Source organism: Lepidochelys kempii, chromosome 1, assembly GCF_965140265.1.
Source record: "Lepidochelys kempii isolate rLepKem1 chromosome 1, rLepKem1.hap2, whole genome shotgun sequence".
Lineage (NCBI taxonomy): Eukaryota > Metazoa > Chordata > Testudines > Cheloniidae > Lepidochelys > Lepidochelys kempii.
In genome coordinates this window covers 12,604,125-12,628,260 of record NC_133256.1, presented here as the reverse complement: position 1 = coordinate 12,628,260, position 24,136 = coordinate 12,604,125, and the positions used below count along the sequence as shown (strand labels likewise).

The window sequence follows — 24,136 nt, the reverse complement described above, 5'->3', positions numbered from 1 at the left end:
TTTTTAAAACCCTTCTTAAAGGGTGCGAACAGCTCTACTGCGCCACTGGACACAATTCAGCATCTTGGCAAATGTCTTTTAGTGCAGTGAAGTAATTCTACTTACCACTGTATTTCTCAACATTCTGACCCAGTTTTCTGGTCATGTTTTAAATGTTTTTAACAGTTGCTACAGCAAAACTCTTGAGCATTGAGAAACAAACAAGATCTTCTAGAGGGGAGGAGTTCTGCATATCAGTTTGTTCAAACCTTTTCTTAACCCCAGTGTAGATTTGTTTTTAAAGCAGTATGCACTAGAAACTGTATAATGTTGAAATGAGAGAAGCATTAGCAGCAGTATAAGCTTCCCCATATACCTCTGCCAAAATACCTAAACGCTGCCCTGGTAGGGATGGAAATACCCTCTGTAACAAGGAAATAGTCTGGTTTCCATAGCCTGTTCAGTCCCAGCTAGTGCTCACTGTTCTGCTTTCCTCCAAGTACAATGAAACCACTCAACACACCTTCTGCAACCTAACTGCAGAAACTCAGCACTGCCTGTGGTATAGGAAGCAAAAATGCACTAGAGGTTTGAAGTACCCAAAACTGATGATGCGAATAATAAATAAAATATTATGACTATTTCGCTCTTATCAATAGATCTCAAAGAACTTAAGGAAGGAGACTGGTATTATCATCCCGCATTGCACAAAGGAGGTAATGGGGGAATTTTGCACCACTGCGCATGTGCAGAATTTATGCCCCCCACAGATTTCTTTGCTTCTCTGCAGAGAAATGACTGACAGGGAAGCAAAGGGAAGCTGCAAGAGCAGTAATGCACCACTCCTTAGCTGTGCAGGTACATCTTTCAGGCACCCGGAGCAGCCAGCGGACAGGTAAGTCACCGCAGGGCTGGGGACACCCCAGCCAGTGGCTCCTACCCTGAGCCAGGTTCAGCTGCGAGTCCCACACCTAGAAACCTCCCCCAGCTGCAGGAAGCTCAGCATCCTCCCCTGCTTCCTGCCCCCCTTGCCCTTCAGTTGTGGTGGGAGGAGTCACTGTACAGGGAGCTGCTCCCCATCCAGCCAACCCCCATGCAACCGTACCTCCCATATCCAAACACTGCCACTAACTCATCCCATACACCTAGAACCCCCTAGCCCTCCATACCCCAACCCCACTCCACTGAACCTCAACCCCTCCATCTGGAACCCCTCTGCACCCTGATCCCCTGCCTCCGGAACCCCACCCCTGCACTCAGATTACCCCCCACCATTGAGCTCCTTGCACTCAAACCCCCACCCCTGGACCACCCTGAGCCCCCACATCCAGACCCCCATGCCACTGACCCCCAACTAGCTGCACCCAGACCCCCCTGCTGAGCCCCAACTACTTTCACCTAGAAGCCCCTGCAGAGATCCACTGCTGCTAGAACCCCCGCAACTAGCCTCTGTGCATCCAGATCCCCCGCACACCTAGGACCCTGCCCCGCCACTGAGCTGCCTGCACCCAGATTGTCCCACACAGAATCCTCTCACCCCACATCTGGATCCCCCCTCACTGAGACCCTCCACTCTTGGATCCTGCCTGCCCCACACCTGGTGCACCTGGCGCAGAGGGCAGTGCCCTAGCGTGTTTCTGGGGCAGGCCCAGGCCTTGTGCTGCTTCGGGGGTCGGGTGCAGCCTTACCACTGAGTCCGTGTCCCGGGGGTGGGAAGCCTGCAGGGTGATCTCCCACCTTCGTACCGCCAATGGCCTATCCTCCCCACTGCCATGCTGGAGCCTCTGCATTTATTTACTGACAAATAAAACTTGCAGAATTATGCAGAATTTTAAAATATTGGGCACGGAATTTTTATTATTTTGGTGCAGAATGCCCTCAGGAGTAAGAGATGAAGTGACTGTTCCAAGGTCACCCAGCAGGCCAGAGGTAGAGTTGGGAACAGAGCCCAGGTCCCCTCAAGTCCCAGCACGGTGCTCTGCCCACTGTGCCACACTGCTTCAAAGAGGAACCAGGCTGCAGTACTGCAGCTCGATTAGCTGCCTCAGCCCCAACAGTGGCTATGCCAGTGGTCCCCAACCTTTCTGTAGGAATAGCACATTAGCACAGACACCCCCGCCACCAAAATGCCTCCGAGAAACGGCAACGCTTCTCAGCGGGCGGTTCTCTGGCGGCCGTGCAGTGTCCTACGGGCGCACACAACTGCCCCGGCAGGCGCCATTGCACCTGCGGGCACCACGTTGGGGACCCCTGGGCTATGCCATCAGAATTGCTTCACCAGGGAGGTAACATCTGCCAGCCAGGAAGCCACAGGCTCTTAAACAGACCAAATTAAACAAAGGAGGGAGAACTGAAACCTCCTCATACATGCAAAGGGCAGACCAGAGATATTAAAATGAGAGGCTGTGACACAAGCTGACAAGGGCCGTGTAATTCACAAGCCTGAAGGCCAAGAACAGGGATACACGCATCCTCTTCTGCCACAGCAACAAAGGGTCAGGAACGCTCATGGTTTGAGTTAAAAACACATGCCACCTTTACCTCAGAGAAATCCCCAGGACCCTGGGGCCAGTAATTTCTATCCCTCACTTCAGTAACATATAAAGCAGCCAGGCTGCATAGAACCAGAGCTATTGAGAGCACGTTTTAAAACTGAAGCCTAATTTCACATTCAAGGCCAGCCTTCAGGTTCCCCATACCTGGCTATACGTTCAAAAAATTAACATGAACATGGGATGCATATGGGAGGAGACACCTGGTTACCAACCTTTGTGGTGTCATCATGTGACCGCTGGTACCGTTTCCAACGGCAGCCATAGATCCCGGTCAGGCATGACAAACATAACTGCGGCTCGTAGTACTGGAGTGGTTGGTGTTTAACCATGCTCTTCCCAGCTCTTCAGGAGCACGCTATCAGAAATCCATCAGGTCTTGGGAGCGCCCTGAAAAGAGAGAAGAGAGGGAAGCTGTGAACTCTCAGATCCTTTAAAATGGATGGAAACGATGGAAGCAGAACGTGGTTCATAGTTAGAACTGGAGAATGGTCGTCAGAACTCCTGGGCTGTATTCCCAGCTTTACCAGGATTTGGGCAAATTGTCCAACTCAATTAAAGTTTATATTTGAAAAACGTCTACTTGTTGTGCTGGCACAACACTGAATGATGTTTACTTTTTGCATTACTCACAAGCCCGGACAATTAAATCTCTGTGCTTTTAAATATTAAGGTCCAGATCCTCAGCTGGTACAAGTCTAAATCACTCGACTGACAATGAAACTACGCTGATTTTCCACAGCTGAGGATCTGGCCCTAAGTATTTAGTGGTATCTGGAAAGCAAGCCAAGGTCGGGTTTCAAGCCGTCTCTTGCTTCCTACACTGGTGAGTCGGAGAGGCAGCGTTCTCAGGAGCGCATTGCATGTCCCTCCCAATTCGCTCCAACAGAATTGTGCTGATGGGGCCTGCAGCTGGCCGAGGGCCCTTCCCATTACACAGGCGCATTCTCTCCCCCAAAAGAGTTCATGCATTAAGCGCCCAAAGAGTTGCCTATACTCAAGTGCCATTACCCTGAGACACGTAAAGGGCTCGTTTTCCCTGTCCCTCCTAGCCCGCTCCACCGGTGCGCGATGTTCTGCAGCATTCCAGTGCATACCTTGAGAAAACGTTCTGTAACTAACGACACTGATTCTATGCCACGTACGTCACAAAGCTACTGTTTATATTTAGACGCTTGCTTTCGCCTCAGCGGAGATCTGTAGCCAATATCCTTAGTGATCCAATGGATTTTACTATTAAAAATCACCATTAGCAAAAGGAAACCTAAGATTTATTGCCTGCACAAATGACACTGATGCTTGGAAATCTGGCATACTGAACACAACTACTGTTTGGTGGTAGGACTTGTGGTGCTCTCCATTCCCTTCCCAGACCCCATACCAATACCCCTCACCCATGTTTGTATATTTTCTACGTGGACAGGAAATCTTTATGTAAGGCCAACAGATCCCAGTCATTGGTAGGCAGGATCGAACCTGGGACCTTAGCTTAGTATATGAGCGTCTGCTGCATGAGCTAAAAGCCACATGGCTCATAGCTGAGGGTGTAGCAAACAATCGCTAGATCAATGGTCCCCAAACTTTTCAGGGTCATGCCCCCCTTTACCTCTATCCACACACACACACACACACCCCAACCCGTACCAGGAGCAGCACCGCAGCCCCCGAGGGAGGGTGGGGGGATATTGACGGGGTAAGGGGGCAGCTGGGGGGCAGGACTGAGGCCAAGTGCAGAGCCAGGCCTCGGCTGCAGTCAGGGCTGAGGCTGGGGGCCGGGCCAGGGTTGAGCTGAGAGAGGAGCAAGGCTGGGTGGTGCTCCCTCCCCACCCCGCATTGGGGCTGGCCCAGGCCCCACCACACACACGCACACACACACCCCTGAATGTTCCTCTGTGCTCCCCTAAGGGAGGCATGTCACACAGTTTGGGGACCTGTGCTCTAGATGATAGAGGTGCCACCAGAGGGGACAGAGTGCCAGACCAAGCAGGCATGGGTTACATCTAGAGAGGTCCTCACCCCATAACTGCCGTGCTTCCTTTCACCCTGCATTCCACGTGTTCAGTTCTGGCTATTTCCAGTCGAGGGCCCAGTGTTTGGAACCTCCACCAGAATTGGAGACAGCAGGATTCTAAGAACATAACGGTCATACTGGGTCAGACCACAGGTCCATCTAGCCCAGTACCCTGTCTTCCGACCGTGGCCAATGCCAGGTGCCCCAGAGGGAATGAACAGAATCAAGCAACCCATCCCGTCACCCATTTCCAGCTTCTGGCAAACAGAAGATAGGGCACCATCTCTGTCCATCCTCACTAATAGCGACTGACAGACCTTCCTCCATGAACTTATCTGGTTCTATTTTAAACCCTGTTATAGTCTTGGTGTTCACAACATTGTCTGGCAAGGAGCTCCAAAGGTTGACTGTGCGCTTGTGTAAAAAAAATATTTCCTTTTGTTTTAAACCTGATGCCTATTCATTTCATTGTGTGATCCCTAGTTCTTATGTTATGAGAAGGAGTAAACAGTTCCTTTGTTCACATTCTCCACACCAGTCATGATTTTATAGACCTCTATCATATCCCCTCTCATTCATCTCTTTTCCAAGCTGAAAAGTCCCAATTTTATTAATCTCTCATATAGAAGCTGTTCCCTACCCCTAATAATTTTTGTTGCCCTTTCCTGAACCTTTTCCAATTCCAATATATCTTTTTTGAGATGAGGCGACCACATCTGCACACAGTATTCAAGATGTGGGCGTACCATGGATTTATATAGAGGTGATATGATATTTTCTCTTATTATCTATTCCTTTCTTAATGATTCCCAGCATTCTGTTCACTTCGACTGCTGCTGCACATTGAGTGGATGATTTCAGAGAACTATCCACAATGACTACAAGACCTTTCTTGAGTGGGAACAGCTAATTTAGACCCCATCATTTTATATGTATAATTGGGATTACGTTTTCCAATGTGCATTACTCTGCATTTATTGACTATCGTCTGCCATTTTGTTGCCCAGTCACCCAGTTTTGTGAGATCCTTTTGTAGCTCTTTGCAGTCTGCTTGGGACTTAACTATCATGAGCAGCTTTGTATCATCTGCAAATTTGCCACCTCACTGTTTACCCCTTTTTCCAGATCATTTATGAATATGTTGAATAGCACTGGTTCCAGTACAGACCCCTAGGGGACACCACTATTTACCTCTCCATTGTGAAAACTGACCATTTATTCCTACCCTTTGTTTCCTATTTTTTAGCCAGTTATCAATCCATGAGAGGACCTTCCCTCTTATCCCATAACAGCTTACTTTGCTTAAGAGCCTTTGGTGAGCGACCTTGTCAAAGGCAGTCTGAAAATGTAAGTACACTATATCCACTGGATCCCCTTTGTCCACATGCTTGCACGGAGATAAAGATGGCACGGAGAGAACGGGATGATGCTATTTTTTTTAATTAAAGTCAGGCTAATCCTAGGTTGGGGAAAATTAGCCCCGTCCATGGACTACACACCGTGCCAGACAACCAGGGTTTCAAGACCACCAGACTTTAGACAGACAGTGAACAGACAGCATATTAGTATAGTCCACTTCAGCATTGCATCTCCCTCTTCTTTCACACACCTGGCATCTCAATCCTCGGATTAAAGCTCTCTGTACAGGTCCCAGCAGCTGCTTAGCACCGTAATCCAGCCAGATGACACAGGAACTAGCAGAAGCTGCCACTTCAACAAAAATAATGGTCTACCCACACCAGACTGCCAGAGGTTTTTATATGTCCCCAGGGATAGGGCACAGAGTCAAGACCATTTCAGACTGGACACAAGGGTTATTTCTTGCCCGTTTGTCACCATCTCTCACAATCACTGCTGTGCTTTCTACCATGTGGCCTCCAAGCCTGGCCTCCAAGCTCATCCACAAGGTCGCCTCCTTTGGCCAAATTTAACCCTTTCTTACAGACCGCCTCCTGCTGATGTTGTTTTGGGTACAAGCTGCCTGTTCTCCTTCCTCTAAACGTCTCGCCGCTCGTCTGCCTGCCCTTAAACAAGACCTTCCTTAAGAAGGGACTGGCCCTTCTGAAAGGTTTAGAGCACACCTAGTATGCTGCGGGCAGACACTCCCATACATTTGGCACCAAGAGGCCCCAGACTAGGATCAAGGCCCCATAGCATTAGATGCCATTCAACACACACAAAACACACGATCTTTGCCCCAAAGAGCTTGCAATCCAAGACGAGTGACACGTGCAGGGCCATGAGTCGCGCAAGCTGGAAAATAATTTCCATTTGGTGAAACATGGAGGTTTCAGAAATTGTTTTTATTCTGATGCAGAACAAAAAGGAAATCTTTCAGAATTTCACAAAAACTGGGGCGCCCCTCCCTCCAGCTGAGCTCCCAATAAGAAATAGCCTCATGGGCTAGGGCACTCACCCGCCATGTGGGAGATCCAGGTTCAACTGACTGCTCCAAAGCAGGCAGGACTTGAACTGGGGGTTTCACATCCCAGGTGCGTGCTCTAGCCATGAGGCTATTCTGGGGTGGGGTCTTCCTTGCTCATAGTGGCATTTTCTGACAGGAAGACACTTCACCAAAAAGATTCCCAGATCAAAATACGCATGCACACAGGCTTTATATACATTTCCATTATAGGAACATCTTGTCCCAGGAACTCCTCCCTCCCCCTTAAGAGGCCATTCTCAAACAATGGAGACTGGTACATGCTGGGATAGGTCTTTGGGACTTTTAGGACCTGGTTCCGTGAAGTGCTTTGAAGTCAATAGTTATCAGTAAAGCTACGATTTTATCACAGAGGTAGGGGAAGTCATGACTTCCGAAGACCTCCGTGACTTCAGCCTGCTGGCGCAGGGAGCTGCAGGGTTCTGCCACCATCTGGGGCAGCCAGGAGCTGCAGGGTACCCATGCAAAAAGAAAGCAATAGGGTCCTGCAGGCAGCAGGGGAACCCTGGAGCTCCTTGAAGCTCCAGCCTGTCACAGGCACGGGGACCCCACAGCTCAGAGCCATGGGGTAGAGGAACCCTGGAGTTCCAAGCCCCCTGAGTGGTGGAGGTCCCCAGAGCTCCCAACCAGTCCCCCACAGCTGCCTATGGGCTCCCCATTTTGTGATAGATATTTTTAGAAGTAGTCAGGGACAGGTCACGGGCTTCCGTGAATTTTTCTTTATTGCCCATGACCTGTCCATGACTTTTATTAAAAATATCCGTGACAATATCTTAGCCCTTAGTTATCAGAGGTTCACAATCAAGCTGGAAGGGCAGATCAAGTGGGGTCCCTAAGGGATTCGTCCTGTGTCTGATTCTGTTCAATATCTTCATTCATGATTTAGATAATGGCATAGAGAGTACGCTTATTAAATTTGCGGACAATACCAAGCTGGGAGAGGTTGCAAGTGTTTGGAGGATAGGATTAAAATTCAAAATGATCTGGACAAACTGGAGAAATGATCTGAAGTAAACAGGATGAAATTCAATAAGGACAAATGCAAAGTACTCCTCTTAGGAAGGAACAATCAGTTGCACACAAAGAATGGGAAATGACTGCCGAGGAAGGAGTACTGCGGAAAGGGATCTGGGGGGGGGGGGGGGGGGCATAGTGGATCACAAGTTAAATGTGTCAGTGTAACACTGTTGGGGGTGGGGGGAATGAACATCACTCTGGGCTGTATTAGCAGGAGTGTTGTAAGCAAGACACAAGAAGCAATTCTTCCACTCTACTCCGTGCTGATTAGGCCTCAACTGGAGTATTGTGTCTCCTGTTCTGGTTGCCCCATTACAGGAAAGATGTGAACAACTGGAGAAAGTTCAGAAGAAAGCAACAAAAATGATTAAAGGTCTTGGAAACATGATCTATGAGGAAAGATTGAAAAAATTGGGTTTGTTTAGTCTGGAGAAGAGAAGCCTAAGGGTGGGACATAACAGTTTTCAAGTACATAAAAGGTTGTTACAAGGAGGAGAATGAAAAATTATCTCACTAACCTCTGAGAATAGGAGAAGAAGCAATGGGCTTAAATTGCAGCAAGGGTGGTTTAGGTTGGACATTAGGAAAAACTTCCTGTCAGTGTTGTTAAGCACTGGAATAAATTGCCTGTGGAGGTTGTGGATTTCTGTCATTGGAGGTTTTTAAGAACAGGTTAGACAAACACTGGTCAGAAATGGTCTAGTTATTACATAGTCCTACTCTGAGTGCAGGGGACTAGACTAGATGACCTACAGAGGTCCCTGCCAGTCCTACACTTCTATGATTCTATGATGTTAGTCACATTAGTTTGTGCACTAGTGGAAGGCACTCATACTGTGGCGATGAGCTGGATATAAGAGCCTATCTAGAGCAGTAGCCCATTCATCCCACTTCCCCCACCCACTCGCCAACTAGCTGTGCATTGTACATGACCACCTGCTATTAGTAACAGGGTCCATGACTGTGTCTCACCAGGATTCAGGACCACTGATGTCTTGAAGCAAGTTGCACATCATGAGAACGTCCATGGTTTACATGTTCTGAAACAGCACCGTATTAATTCCTATTCAAGCACATCCCTAAGCGCAAGAGAAGATGCATTTAAGGCATTTTGCAATTGTCCCACCTCAGTAACAGCACCCTCTGATCCAGCCAGAAAGGTTCAATAGCACCCTGCAATTTTGTTTGAAGAAGATTCTTTCCCCTTGATGGAAAAATCCCAACTCCCTCATGTAGTAATATGCAAAGTGAGAATGGGGAGCTGTCCTGATGACAGGAATTCAACTGAATTCTCAAGCACAGCAGAACAAGAGTCCACAATCTACAATCCCTGTAATTTAACACGCAGTGAGAGGGGCTTCTTTCTGCAACGAACATACAGCTAACGTCAGTACTGGGCAAATTAGCTGAAACAACAGTAAAGAATAAAATTGTCAGACACACAGAATAACAAATTGTTGGGCAAAAGTCAACATGGTTTCTGTAAAGGGAAATCATGTCTTACTAATCTATTAGAGTTCTCAACAAACATGTGGACAAGGGGAATCCAGTGGACATAGTGTACTTAGATTTCCAGAAAGCCTTTGACATGGTCCCTCACCAAAGGCTCTTATGTAAATTAAGTTGTCATGGGATAAGAGGGAAGATCCTTTCAAGATTGAGAACTGGTTAAAAGACAGGGAACAAAGGGTAGGAATAAATGGTAAATTTTCAGAATGGAGAGGGGTAACTAATGGTGTTCCCCAAGGGTCAGTCCTAAGACCAATCCTATTCAACTTATTTATAAATGATCTGGAGAAAGGGGTAAACAGTGAGGTGGCAAAGATTGCAGACGATACTAAACTGCTCAAGATAGTTAAGACCAAAGCAGACTGTGAAGAACTTCAAAAAGGTCTCACAAAACTAAGTGATCAGGCAACAAAATGGCAAATGAAATTTAATGTGGAAAAATTTAAAGTAATGCACACTGGAAAAAATAACCCCAACCATACATACAATATGATGGGGGCTAATTTAGCTACAACTAATCAGGAAAGAGATCTTGGAGTCATCTTGGATAGTTCTCTGAAGATGTTCACGCAGTGTGCAGCAACAGTCATAAAAAAGCGAACAGGATGTTAGGAATCATTAAAAAAGGGATAGAGAATAAGATGGAGAATGTCTTATTGCCCTTATATAAATCCATGGTACGCCCAGGTCTTGAATACTGCATACAGATGTGGTCTCGTCATCTCAAACAAGTTATACTGGCATTAGAAAAGGTTCAGAGAAGGGCAACTAAAATGATTAGGGATTTGGAATGGGTCCCATATGAGGAGAGATTAAAGAGGCTGGGACTTTTCAGCTTGGAAAAGAGGAGACTAAGGGGGGATATGATAGAGGTCTATAAAATCATGAGTGGTGTGGACAAAGTGAATAAGGAAAAAAGTTATTTACTTGTTCCCATAATATAAGAACTAGGGGCCACCAAATGAAATTAATGGGCAGCAGGTTTAAAACAAATAAAAGGAAGTTCTTCACACAGCTCACAGTCAACTTGTGGAACTCCTTGCCTGAGGAGGTTGTGAAGGCTAGGACTATAACAGGGTTTAAAAGAGAACTAGATAAATTCATGGAGGTTAAGTCCATTAATGGCTATTAGCCAGGATGGGTAAGGAATGGTGTCCCTAGCCTCTGTTTGTCTGAGGGTGGGGATGGATGGCAGGATCATTGATCATTACCTGTTAAGTTCACTCCCTCTGGGGCACCTGGCATTGGCCACTGTCGGCAGACAGGATACTGGGCTAGATGGACCTTTGGTCTGACCCAGTATGGCCATTCTGACGTTCTTCTGTTATGTTCTTATATCTTGACTGCGTTCTTCACAGTCTTATACATTTTTTCTTTCCTAGACAATTAAAACCCAAACGTGCCGCCCCCCACACCACACAAATTTCTGTTGCACTAATGTTGATTTAAAGCTACACAAGAGACTCAAATATTACATTTGAACTAGTGATGGGCCTCAACTGCAAAATGTAAACATGCCCAAAGCTTCAGAATATTAGGGGCCATTTGCAAAACTTAGATCTGGATTTAAAGCGCACGTCTAGACAACTTTTGCGTGATGCGTAATAGATGACCTCTTATCCTTTGCTCTGTATTGAAAGCTACGTTAAATCAGGTGTTAAACTACCAATCCAGTGGTGGATTGGTGAACCAATGTTCTTCCCTTATACAACGTAGTTCAGGCCTTTTTCAAAAGAAGTTTAGCCTCTAGTCTTTGAGGCTGCAAAGAAAAAAAACATTCAGCCTGTCGAAGCGTATATTCATGGCTGTCCAGCGCTGGCTACACGGGCCTTTGTCTCAAGAGCTTATCACCACTGGGGCGCCTCCAGCAGCAGCAACGGTGGTTAACGCTAGTCAAGGTGCAGGCGTTTTAGCCACTGTGCTAGGCTGCAGGGTTGCTATCACCAGTGAAGCTGCACCCGTGGTAACAACTGTGGAAATTTTAGGGCAGAGACTTGTGTAGACAGCCCCCGAGTCTTCAAACAATACTTCTACGGAGAATGAGCTGCCACTCCTAGTTCATTTCAAGGTAATTTAAACTCTGTAGCCTAGGAGTGCACTCACCATCACCTAACTATTTCACTGCCAATCAAAGCGCCTAAGAAAGGAGCGGGGTGATCCTGCTGTGAAAGGCTGGCATGATCTTCTGACAGTGGCAGTCTCCTTGCAGGTCAGGAGTGGGCAGAACTTGGCTCGTACTCTCCCAGCATCTATTATAAGAAACCAAACCTGATCCCTGACAGATACCATTGTAAAGTCTGTTATTTCACCTGTCTGACACACAAAAAAATACAGGCTTTTACTGAATATTTTAACTGCAAATGTGTACATGCTGTTCCACGAACATGAGACTAAAACGAGACCATTTGCTCTGTTTTTTCCATTTGGAAGCCACTGGCAGCTGTCCATTCCTTCCTGCAACTCAACGCATTGAGAGAAACTTGTGTTAGGCTGCTCCCAACACCACTGTCCCACACACAAACCAGATTGTGGAAGTCGGCACATGAAGAGGCCTTTCAACCGAGATCCCATCGATCACAAGGCAGCAGATGCCCAGAAACCACGGCTGCTCTTCAGAAAGAGTAAAAAAAAAAAACACAAAGGCTTTGCTTCCATTCCTAATATTAGGCCTTGTCTTTCCTTTGTGGATGTGGTCGCTGGATGACAACGACAGGTGGAACAGTTCCTCCTGTAAGTCACTGGTTTAAAATTTGGCCCAGGTCCCTGCTTTAAAGTGGGATGTCCAATTCAACCTTAATTCAAGCCTCAGCTGGTATCTCCGTAATTACTGTGGCACCCAGGGAGTCTAGCTGAGATCAGGGCCCCATTGCACTAGATGATGTACAAAGACAGCCAGAGAGACAGTCCCTGCCCAAAAGACCTTGCAATCTAAATGAACAAGACAGACAGAGGGAAGGGAAAAGGAGGCAAAGTGACATCCCCAAGGTTGCACACCAGGCCAGTAGCAGTGGGAATAGAATCCAGGTCTCCCAAGTGCCAACCTAGTTGGTGATTAGACTGAAAATCTCCCTAGAGGAACCTAGGATTGAATGGGCAAAGAACTGCTCTTCTTACCCTGTCAATGAGATCCACCAGGTCAGGCTGGAGAACCATCGACTGTTCTACCCAAACTGTAGCTGCTCCGTAGGTAAGATAGAGTATCCCTTTCATCCAGCATGAAATTCAAATACACACCTGATCAATTGCATGCCCCCAGCACACCCAGGAGCCCCGCACTTTGTGAACAAAGATGCGGTGCAGCACGTATCCTAGAAACATGTATTCATTTGGCTCGAATGAGAGTATTACCTTGGGTGTTGTAGCCAATTGCCATTTCAGCTAGTAGTAATTTCTTGGCTCCTTGATTGCAGGAGGGCAGGGGGGGGCAGAATGTTGCATCATCAACTTCTGACTGTTATGTCAGCACAGCACTAGGTAAGCAATTGCTATAGGTGTGGCAGGAACAGAGTCAGTTTAGACGGGAGGAGACAAACAGGAGTAAATGAAGAGAAAGGGTATCCATCCTGGTATATGGGATACAGCACTCTACCTCACCTTGAAACAATGATCCTGGGTAAAAGGTGGATGGTCTGGAAATTCAGTTAAGCCCTCAGATGATTCAACCCCAGCACCTTCCTCTTATTTCCTTCTACTTTGAGGGAGTCGTATAGTGGGGCACATGTGGGTGGATGCATAATGGGTTTTTTATGAACCTTTATGTTCGGAGCCAGTTTGCTCAGGCTTCATGAATCGATCTGTCCTAGCTTCAGAAGAATATGAACAGATCAAGATTGGCACGCGTCCCTTAAGTACTAACAGACAATGTCGGATATTGCTACAGCTATTAAATGTCCAAGCTTTTGAGCATGGTTAACAAGCAGAAATCTACAGATTTCTGAAAGGCATCGATCAAGTTTTTTATTGCATTTCTTTATTGCATTCCATTGACGTGGTATCTGGGTGTATGTTAAATGGCTTCAACTGGGATATTCAAAGTTTAAAGACAATACACTACCCTACACTTGAACAAAACAGCTATACTGGTAGAAAGCTGGCTAAATTGTCGGGCTCAACGGGTAGTGATCAATGGCTCCATGTCTAGTTGGCAGCCGGTATCAAGTGGAGTGCCCCAAGGGTCGGTCCTGGGGCCGGTTTTATTCAATATCTTCATAAATGATCTGGAGGATGGTGTGGATTGCACTCTCAGCAAATTTGCGGATGATACTAAACTGGGAGGAGTGGTAGATACGCTGGAGGGGAGGGATAGGATACAGAAGGACCTAGACCAATTGGAAGATTGGGCCAAAAGGAATCTGATGAGGTTCAATAAGGATAAGTGCAGGGTCCTGCACTTAGGACGGAAGAACCCAATGCACAGCTACAGACTAGGGACCGAATGGCTAGGCAGCAGTTCTGCAGAAAAGGACCTAGGGGTGACAGTGGACGAGAAGCTGGATATGAGTCAGCAGTGTGCCCTTGTTGCCAAGAAGGCCAATGGCATTTTGGGATGTATAAGTAGGGGCATAGCGAGCAGATCGAGGGACGTGATCGTTCCCCTCTATTCGACATTGGTGAGGCCTCATCTGGAGTACTGTGTGCAGTTTTGGGCCCCACACTTCAAGAAGGATGTGGATAAATTGGAGAGAGTCCAGCGAAGGGCAACAAAAATGATTAGGGGACTGGAACACATGAGTTATGAGGAGAGGCTGAGGGAGCTGGGATTGTTTAGCCTGCAGAAGAGAAGAATGAGGGGGGATTTGATAGCTGCTTTCAACTACCTGAAAGGGGGTTCCAAAGAGGATGGCTCTAGACTGTTCTCAATGGTAGCAGATGACAGAACGAGGAGTAATGGTCTCAAGTTGCAGTGGGGGAGGTTTAGATTGGATATTAGGAAAAACTTTTTCACTAAGAGGGTGGTGAAACACTGGAATGCGTTACCTAGGGAGGTGGTAGAATCTCCTTCCTTAGAGGTTTTTAAGGTCAGGCTTGACAAAGCCCTGGCTGGGATGATTTAACTGGGAATTGGTCCTGCTTTGAGCAGGGGGTTGGACTAGATGACCTTCTGGGGTCCCTTCCAACCCTGATATTCTATGATTCTATGATTCTATACTAAGAGTCCCAGATTTCACAGTTTTGTGAATGGAAAAGAATTGGGTACAAAGAACTTTTCACTACTCAGTGCAGCCAAGATCATTCTATATTTCCAACTGGAACTAGTTCCACGGGCTGGGCCGGCTACCAAGAATACCCTGCCTCTAGTTCGTCCTGATGTTAATACGTTCCAACACTTCCAACAATCAAAGTTTGTGTGGTAGACTAGAAATGCGGAGACAGTTGTCCACATAGGAACTAGAAGGTAGCAAGTTTGGGCTGTGAATAGGTAGTGGTGACTTGGACCTTTCAATTCCACCCGAGAATCTGACAGCCAGTGCAGGGAACAGAGTATCAAATTTATTATGTTTTTAAACAACATCTGCCAGTCTGCTGGAGCATCCTGTCGTCATTCTGCATTTGGAAGGCTTATTGGCCATGCCAAGTGGAGTTCTAGACCCCAATCCTGAAATCAAATCCTTACGGGCAGACCCCTACACCTGTTGGGAACGTCTGACTGCAGTGCATCTCTGTGGAGCCAACTACAAATTCGGCACTTGAAAGGCTATTGATTCATTTCCAACTGCATATTAAAAAAAAATACCCCAAAACATATGCCAAGAAATCCAATGTAAAAATTAAAAACTAAAATGTTTATTTGAATTGCAATACAATGTTATCAGCATAAATACTCCCACCTCCCCTGTGTGTGTCGCTAGGTAACAAACAGAAGTCCATGAGGAAAAAGATCTACAAGGCTGATGAGTAACAGAAACAACAAGGGACCTTCTGACTAACGGAAGTCAGGCTGATAAAGTTTCCACACCGTGTTTACCATCTATCCAAGGATTTCGTGCTTAGTCTGAAATCATCTCTTGAATATTTACACCCCCTGCAACTAGAAGGGATTCTGACAGAAATTAAAAGATTGTACCCTTAACAATCAATGTTCCCATGACATCTACAGCTCTGACGTGGAGAATGCAGCCTATGAATGATTCAAACTTCTGCGGATTAGCATTACACATAGAAATAAAACCAGAAACAAGGCAAATTAATTATTCACATTCAGCAACGCACACCAGAAAAACCCACACAGCCTGTCAACCTTGACTTTAAAGATGCATCATCTGCCAATGGCTAAAAATGTTTTACTGTTGAATAAGTGAACTGATTCCTAGTTAGCATGCCCAATGGGGGGGTGGAGGGGGAATTTGTTTGCAAATACAGCAGCAACATTTTACGAAGACTTTAGGGAGTGCAATTAGCACACATTTCTTTAGAGAGATAATAGGATGCAGAACACACTACATACATTGCAACAATTATCCTTCTCTGATCACTTTCAAGCACAGCAAAATTACTTTACTCATGATGAAAATGTAAATGGAAACTGTCAGGTCAAATTTTGGCTACAGTTTGTAATTTTATTTATTTATATTTTTAATTTTCCCTGGGGAGGATAGGTTGCTTTTAGTAGTACATTACAGTGGTGCTTAGAGGCCTTGACTGAGATCAGCGGCACACTGCTAGGTGCTCTATAGACACATATCGTAGACAGTCCTTGCTCTAAAAAGCTTACATCCTAAATGGACAAAAATGAGCACTTTTTTTTTTTTTTTTTGAGAGAGAGAGAGAGAGAGAGAGAGAATGGAAATTGCTATTTTCTACAACTAAAGCCATTCCCCTCCAGCATCAACTCCTCAGTCATCACAGCATTGCACCGATGCCCTCACTATCAACTAAAGTGAAACCAACTTAGATTCAGTGAAATATCGGAATCTTAATTTCACCCTCTACCTACGCCCCCAGTTCCAATCCTTCCAGCACAGCAGTGATCAAGAGTCTTTCCCACCTGACGGCTATTCAGTGGCCACTGTGAAATGAGTGCTTTCAGAGTAGCAGCCGTGTTAGTCTGTATTTGCAAAAGAAAAGGAGTACTTGTGGCACCTTAGAGACTAAAAAATTTATTTGAGCATAAGCTTTCATGAGCTACAGCTCACTTCATCGGATGCATTCAGTGGAAAATACAGTGGGGAGATTTGTATACACAGAGAACATGAAACAATGGGTGTTTGACTGTAATGAGAATGATCACTTAAGGTAAGCTATTACCAGCAGGAGAGCGGGGGGGCGGGGGGGGCGGACACACCTTTTGTAGTGATAATCAAGGTGGGCCATCCATTTCCAGCAGTTGACAAGAATATCTGAGGAACAGTGGGGGGTTTGAGGGGGAAATAAACAAGGGGAAATAGTTTTACTTTGTGTAATGACCCATCCACTCCCAGTGTTTATTCAAGCTTAAGTTAATTGTATCCAGTTTGCAAATTAATTCCAATTCAGCAGTCTCTCGTTGGACCCTGTTTTTGAAGTCTTTTTTGTTGAAGAATTGCCACTTTTAGGTCTGTAATCGAGTGACCAAAGAGATTGAAGTGTTCTCCAACTGGTTTTTGAATGTGATAATTCTTGACTTCTGATTTGTGTCCATTTATTCTTTTACATAGAGACTGTCCAGTTTGACCAATGTATATGGCAGAGGGGCATTGCTGGCACATGATGGCATATATCACATTGGTGGATGTGCAGGTGAACGAGCCTTTGATAGTGTGGCTGATGTTATTAGGCCCTGTGATGGTGTCCCCTGAATAGATATGTGGACACCGTTGGCAACGGGCTTTGTTGCAAGGATAGGTTCCTGGGTTAGTGGTTCTGTTGTGTGGTTGATGGTGAGTATTTACTTCAGGTTGGGGGGCTGTCTGTAAGCAAGGACTGGCCTGTCTCCCAAGGTCTGTGAGAGTGATGGGTCGTCCTTCAGGATAGGTTGTAGATCCTTGATGATGTCTTGGAGAGGTTTTAGTTGGGGCTGAAGGTGATGGCTAGTGACATTCTGTTATTTTCTTTGTTGGGCCTGTCCTGTAGTAGGTGATTTCTGGGTACTTTTCTGGCTCTGTCAATCTGTTTCTTCACTTCAGCAGGTGGGTATTGTAGTTGTAAGAATCTTGGCGGCGGGGGGGGGGGGGAAATGGTTTGAAAATTTTCACTTAATTTTTTAAAAGAACATTCAGAAAAATCTTTCATAGGCTCTAAGGTCAAAGTTTAGTTCCGACTTCTTTCATTGACAAGAAAGGTAATAAACTAAGGAGCTGAATTTCATTGTGACTCATAGGATCTGTATTTATTATTAATCTCCATGGAAATCAAATAGCCACATCTCTCATTACAAGTTAGAGTTAATCATATCTAAAACATTAAAAAGCATGAGCACCAGACATTGATTAAATGAAACGATTATTGATAGCCAATTAGTGAATGTTCATATAGGCATTCATTTCAATTGCGAGTCCCTAATTGCACTGGAAAATGCTGATTTTCTTTAAATACTTCCTAGTTAAGTAGATAGAAATGAAGTTCCTTAGGAACAGACTCTCCAGCTCCAAATGTAATAATCACACGCATCTATCCAAGGCTCTCCTGCCCCACTGGGACTGTAATGAAATTTAAAAAGTTATTGATTTCATGACCACCCTGAAACCATTAAGTTTTAAAGGAAATAATTGGTGAGGCCTCATCTGGAGTACTGTGTCCAGTTTTGGGCCCCACACTTCAAGAAGGATGTGGATAAATTGGAGAGAGTCCAGCGAAGGGCAACAAAAATGATAAGGGGACTGGAACACATGAGTTATGAGGAGAGGCTGAGGGAGCTGGGATTGTTTAGCCTGCAGAAGAGAAGAATGAGGGGGGATTTGATAGCTGCTTTCAACTACCTAAAAGGGGGTTCCAAAGAGGATGGCTCTAGACTGTTCTCAATGGTAGCAGATGACAGAACGAGGAGTAATGGTCTCAAGTTGCAGTGGGGGAGGTTTAGATTGGATATTAGGAAAAACTTTTTCACTAAGAGGGTGGTGAAACACTGGAATGCGTTACCTAGGGAGGTGGTAGAATCTCCTTCCTTAGAGGTTTTTAAGGTCAGGCTTGACAAAGCCCTGGCTGGGATGATTTAACTGGGAATTGGTCCTGCTTCGAGCAGGGGGTTGGACTAGATGACCTTCTGGGGTCCCTTCCAACCTTGATATTCTATGAAATGGCCTAAGTCTACAGTATCCCTAAGGCAGTGGTCCCCAAACTGTGGGGTGCACTCCCCACTGGGAGGTGAGGACGAATGTTCAGAGAGTGCAGGGGGCCAGGCCCAGGCCAGCCCCCAGAGGGTGGGGATGGACCACCACCTAACACTGCTCTGCCCCCAGCTCTGCTCTGGCCCCACCGACAGCTGTGGCCTCGACTCTCAGACACGGCTGCTGGCCCCCACCCCAGCCCAGCCTTAGTCCCAACCCCACTCCCAGCCTCGGCTCCTGGATGCAGCTGCGCTCCCGTTCCCAGTCCCACAGGCCTGGTCCCAGCCTGGCCCCGGCCCCAGCTCTGCTCCCGGCCCCAGCCTCCTCAAGCCACCCCAGCCACAGCCTGCTCACCCACCCCCACCAAGCCTCAGCTCCATTCCCGGCCCCAGCCCCAGCCTCTGCCCCCAGCTGCAGCTCCATTCCTGGCCACGCTCCCAACCCCAGACCTGCTCCCAACTGCAGCCCCAGCCTCGGCCCCCTGACCGCACCCCCTCCCCCAACACCCAAGGGACACAGCCTCACTTCCGGCCCTGGCTAAGGATAAGCAGGGTGCGACGTGAAGACTTTGGGGACCACTGCCCTAATGAGAAAAGAAACTGTCTTCTGCCTTGCCACCACAGGTACCTCGCCCACTCTCTGGGTATTCACTATTCAGGTGGCTAAACAAAGTTAACACAAATCCAAAAGGATTGCTTACCAGTGACCTCAAGCCCCTCTTCTCTCGCCATTTCCAGCAGGAGGAGAGCAAGGTTTTTCCATTCTTATTCCACCTTACCTATGAGATGCTAACATTTGGGCTCACTCCTGTAAAGGTGCTAAGCACTCTGGCCCCAATCCAGTAGCGCACTAGACTTCAAATGGGACTATATTTAAGCATCTGCTTAAAAATAACGAGCAAGTGCTCAGCTGACCAAGCCCTTAATCTGGAAGGTGGAGAGGCTAACGGTCATTGTCACATCATGTGAAAGAGCTCCATAGCCAGAGAACAGCTTCTGACTAGACTCCCTCCCCAGCCTAGTCACGGAGAGTTCCATTGTCCTAGAGGATTCCAGCTCCTCCAGGAAGTATGGAGTGGGGAGAGGGTGGAAAAACAAGTGAGGGACAGTATATATGTGACCATGGCAGACATTGTGCCATTGCTTTATAGCTGAAGTTCTATTCTATGAAAATATCCCAAGAGAAGGGATGCGGTGGCACTTGCATCAATAAAGACATTTCAAACCAGATGCGACAGCACATGAACAAGCAACTAGTCGTGAACAATCCCACGCTGGCAGAGAGCTCACTTGGGACTCAAAACGTTTCTTCCCCCATCGCCAACATCTAGAAATGGGGCTTTTGGTGCATGCAATCATAGAGATCTTCCTCCCACCCTTCTGTTCTAGGCAAGGTTCTTTTTTGTATGATCAATACTGAAGAAAGTTTCTGCACAAGTGAAGACAACAGGCTTGCGGTTTTCAACCATTTTCCACATGCAAAAATTTCAAATGGATGTGTGGACCCCTTTGGAAATCTTAGGCATAGTGTGTGGACTTTCAGGGGTCCCCAGAGCACAGGTTGAAAGCACAATACTTTAAAATGCAGATGATCACCTTTTAACTGGTGAGCACAGAACTACAGTTATAAGCCAAAAGAAAGCAAATATATCACGTCTATTTACAATGATTGCATAAATATTTGCAAGAGTCACTTAAGACCAGAAATGAATTATATTTAATGGGCCCCAAGCAGCCTCCATCAGACATTTATGGACTAGCACTAACAATAAATCAAAATAGTCAGAGATCAGCAAGCTGATGGAGCTTGTTTGATAAATGGCAGATGAAATTCAATGTTGATAAATGCAAAGTGATGCACGCTAGAAAACATAATCCCAACTATACATACAAAATGATGGTCTAAATTAGCAGTTACCAATCAAGAAAGAGATCAAACATCCACTCAAATGTACAGCAGCAGTCAAAAAAGCAAACAGAATGTTGGGAATCATTAGGAAAGGGATAGATGTGATATTTTCTGTCTTGTCGCCTCTGTATAAAATCAAGGTATGCCTACATCTTGAATACTGTGTGCAGATCTGGTCACCCCATCTCAAAAAAGATATACTGGAACTGGAAAAGTATCAAGAAGGGCAACAAAAATGAGTAGGGGTATGGAATAGCTTCCATCGCAAGAGAGATTAATAAGACTGGGACTTTTCTTATTGGAACAGACATGACTAAGAGGGGATATGATAGACGTCTATAAAGTCATGACTGGTGTGGAGAAAGTAAATAACGAAGTGTTATTTACTCCTTCACATAACACAAGAACTAGGGTCACCAAATGAAATGAGTAGGCAGCAAGTTTAAAAAACAAACAAAAGGAAGTATTTCTTCACCCAATGTACAATCAATCTGTGACATTTGTTTCCAGAGGATTTTGTGAAGGCCAAGACTATAACAGGATTCAAAAAAGAACTAGATAAATTCATGGAGGATAGATCCATCAATGGTTATTAGCCAGGAGGAGCAGGAATGGTGTCCCTAGCCTCTGTTTGCCAGATACTGGGAATGGGGGACAGGGGATGGATCACTTGATGATTACCTGTTCTGTTCATTCCCTCTGGGGCACCTGACATTGGTCACTGTCGGAAGACAGGATACTGGGCTAGATACCTTTGGTCTGACCCAGCGTGGCCGTTCTTATGTTCTTATCTGACAGACAAGTTCTAGAATTGTGGCACCAACATTGTACCTTTAAGGGAGAAAGACTTTCAGTGCTGTCTGGAATTCAACATTCATGGCAAAACCATAGCTACCCTGTAATCAGGGGGGGAAAACTGAGCATTAGCAATCATTTATATCTGCTTTCATTTGCAAGATTGTAAAAAAAATGACCTGAACATGAAGGGAACAGGATGATGCATAATTATCCCCAACCCCATGTATAACTTGCCATTCAGAGTTCCTAAAACCAGAAATACTTACATTTTCAAAATGACATTCTGACCTAGGGATTTCTTGGCCTCCAGCTGATGAGAATTCAACATCAAAGGTAACACGTCAAAGCAATTACAGAAGAAAAACAGACTTTAATCTCACTAAGTACGTACGTACAACATATACTAGTTCCCTTTAAAGTCTTTATTAAGATTTTCACAAGTCAAGAGACCTATTTCTTCCCCAGAATACACAGAAGGAGGAGAAGGTGGGGGGCGATTTAGGAGGAGTTACCCACAAAAGTATTTTACAGAGCAAACACCACAAATGCATTCTTCACTCTTCCTACAAACTGAAGTCTTTGCCTGCACTTGCAGAAACCAGTGATCTTTGGCCTTCGAATGAATTCCCAAAAAACGTTTTCTTCTGCTCCACCCAAAGCAAGGGAACAAAACTGAGCAAGGTGTTTTCACCCTTTAAGGGACAGATCGCTCTGCTTCTTTTTGAAGCAAAACAAATATTCACATGGATTCAACATGAGCCATTAGGAGAAAACAATAGGTCTTAGAAGAAGCTTATCTCCCACTGTGGGAGTCTTCCTGAGGACACTACAAACGGCCTCCGAGCAATGGCTGCTGTGGCACAACAGGGACATATAACCAGGTCACCTGGTACTGGACTCCATCTTGGAATACCAATGTTTGTTCCACTGACTGGCATGGGAACCAAGCTTTGAGACAAGGGTTCCCGCCATATGCAAAAGCTATTTAAGGCAGGGGAGTGACATCATTGATGTTCTTCACTGACTCCCCACCCAAAGAGACACTTGGAAACACCTGAGGAACACAGACTGAACTGGGGGAGAAAGTGCTGGACCCAGGCTAAAGGGATTTTTAGCCTGTGAAAGGAACACCTGGGGTTTTTAAGCTGTAAGCAAGTGCAGCTGGCCCCTTAAGAATCTCTGCAGCCTGCTTGTATCATCACTAAGGGTGAGAATTTGCTACTCATACCCAATCTGTTTAGTATATTAAGCTTAGTTTGCGTTGTTTGTTTGCTAGGTCATCTGCTTTGATATGTTTGCTACCCTTATAATCACTTAAAATTTATCTTTTGTAGTTAATAAACTTATTTTTGCTTTGTCTAAAGCCAGTGTGTGGGAATCATAACTTGGAGCAGAAAGCTGTTGCATATCCTTCTCCACATGGAGGGAGGGGGTGAATTTCATAAGCTTATGCTGTACAGTTCTCTGTGCAGCACAAGATGGTATAATTTTGGGTTTACACTCCAGGTGGGAGGGGTGCACTTGAGTGGCTGGGCAGTTCCTTAGCTGTAGTCTCCCGAGGCAGAGCTGATCACAGCATCTGTATGTACAGCAGCAGGGTGTGTCCCTATCTGTATGTGTGCTGGAGCCTGGGAGAGGGCTTGGCAGGCTGATCACAGCAGTACAGTGTAAAGGGAGCCCAGGTTGGTGGGTCAGGAGGGCTCAATGGTTCCCCGGTTCCAGGTGGCACCCTGGGGGGGAACCCATCACGTTCCCATCCAACTCCAATTTTCCCTCTCCTAGCAGAAGAGGGCATTGCACAGAGGCAAGGTAGGATCACAAAACACAGGAGACCGTTCTCGGGAAGAGTGGCAAGAGCTTGAAATTAGTTCAATTTTACTAAGGTAGCATTTTGAATTTGGACACTATGAAAAGCAACAGAAGAATCACAGGACAGTGATGTAACAGGAGATCCAGCTGTGGTGCAGAGGCAAGGGGTCATGATGGAGAAGATTAACACAGATGGCTTTTTTTGTGGTAGCCAAATACAGAGACCATGAAAACACAAAGAGATTTATGAAGGAGCTTCTTACCAAAAACACTGAATCACAGCGAAAGGTTTGAGATGTAAATCATAGATTTAAACAATGATGCTAAATACCTTGGAAGGAACACCATGAACTACACAGCTGGATTCTAAGTGATTTGTACACTACCAAAGGAAAAGACTTGGTCATCACTAAAGCAGATGTGCTCCTCGAGCTGCCCACAATGTGCTGAAGGAGTCAAAAGAGTGAACAAAAAACAAGATGTAGAAGGTAGGAGACTGAAAGCAATGCTGAATGTATCAAGCCACATTCTCCTGACAGAATGTGTTCAGTTCTGGTGACCTTCTTGCAAAGGAGATATTGGAGCAGCAGAAGAGATTCAGAGATGGGCAATGAAAGTTAATGGTGGCTGACAAGGTGAGGACTGTTTAGTTCGCAGTGGAGATGAACAAGGACAGGATGGAGGTATATGAAATAATGAATGGCAAAGAGGAGGTCAGTCAGACATGTCTACTTACCCTCCCGTATAATAAGAGAAAGTAACTGCCAATCTAATGGAAAGAAAAATTTCAAAAGCCAGTAGTACTTTTTTTTTTAAATTTACACTATGCATCATTAACCTGTGGAATTCATTGCCACAAGACACTGCT

General features: G+C 45.8%; 1 protein-coding gene across 5 annotated transcripts in view; it reads right to left on the bottom strand.

The window, feature by feature from the left end:
- The window catches only part of GDPD5 (glycerophosphodiester phosphodiesterase domain containing 5), a 340,619-nt gene that overhangs the window by 211,317 nt on the left and 105,166 nt on the right, over positions 1–24,136 (bottom strand). For 4 of the 5 annotated variants that reach the window (XM_073334875.1, XM_073334846.1, XM_073334855.1 and 1 more), the window contains exon 3: positions 2,747–2,921. In XM_073334875.1, coding sequence (XP_073190976.1) covers positions 2,747–2,863 — 117 coding nt within the window. In that variant the 5' untranslated portion in view covers positions 2,864–2,921. Of the gene's footprint in view, positions 1–2,746; positions 2,922–24,136 lie in introns of those variants that run through there. The other variant, XM_073334883.1, reaches the window with a different exon arrangement.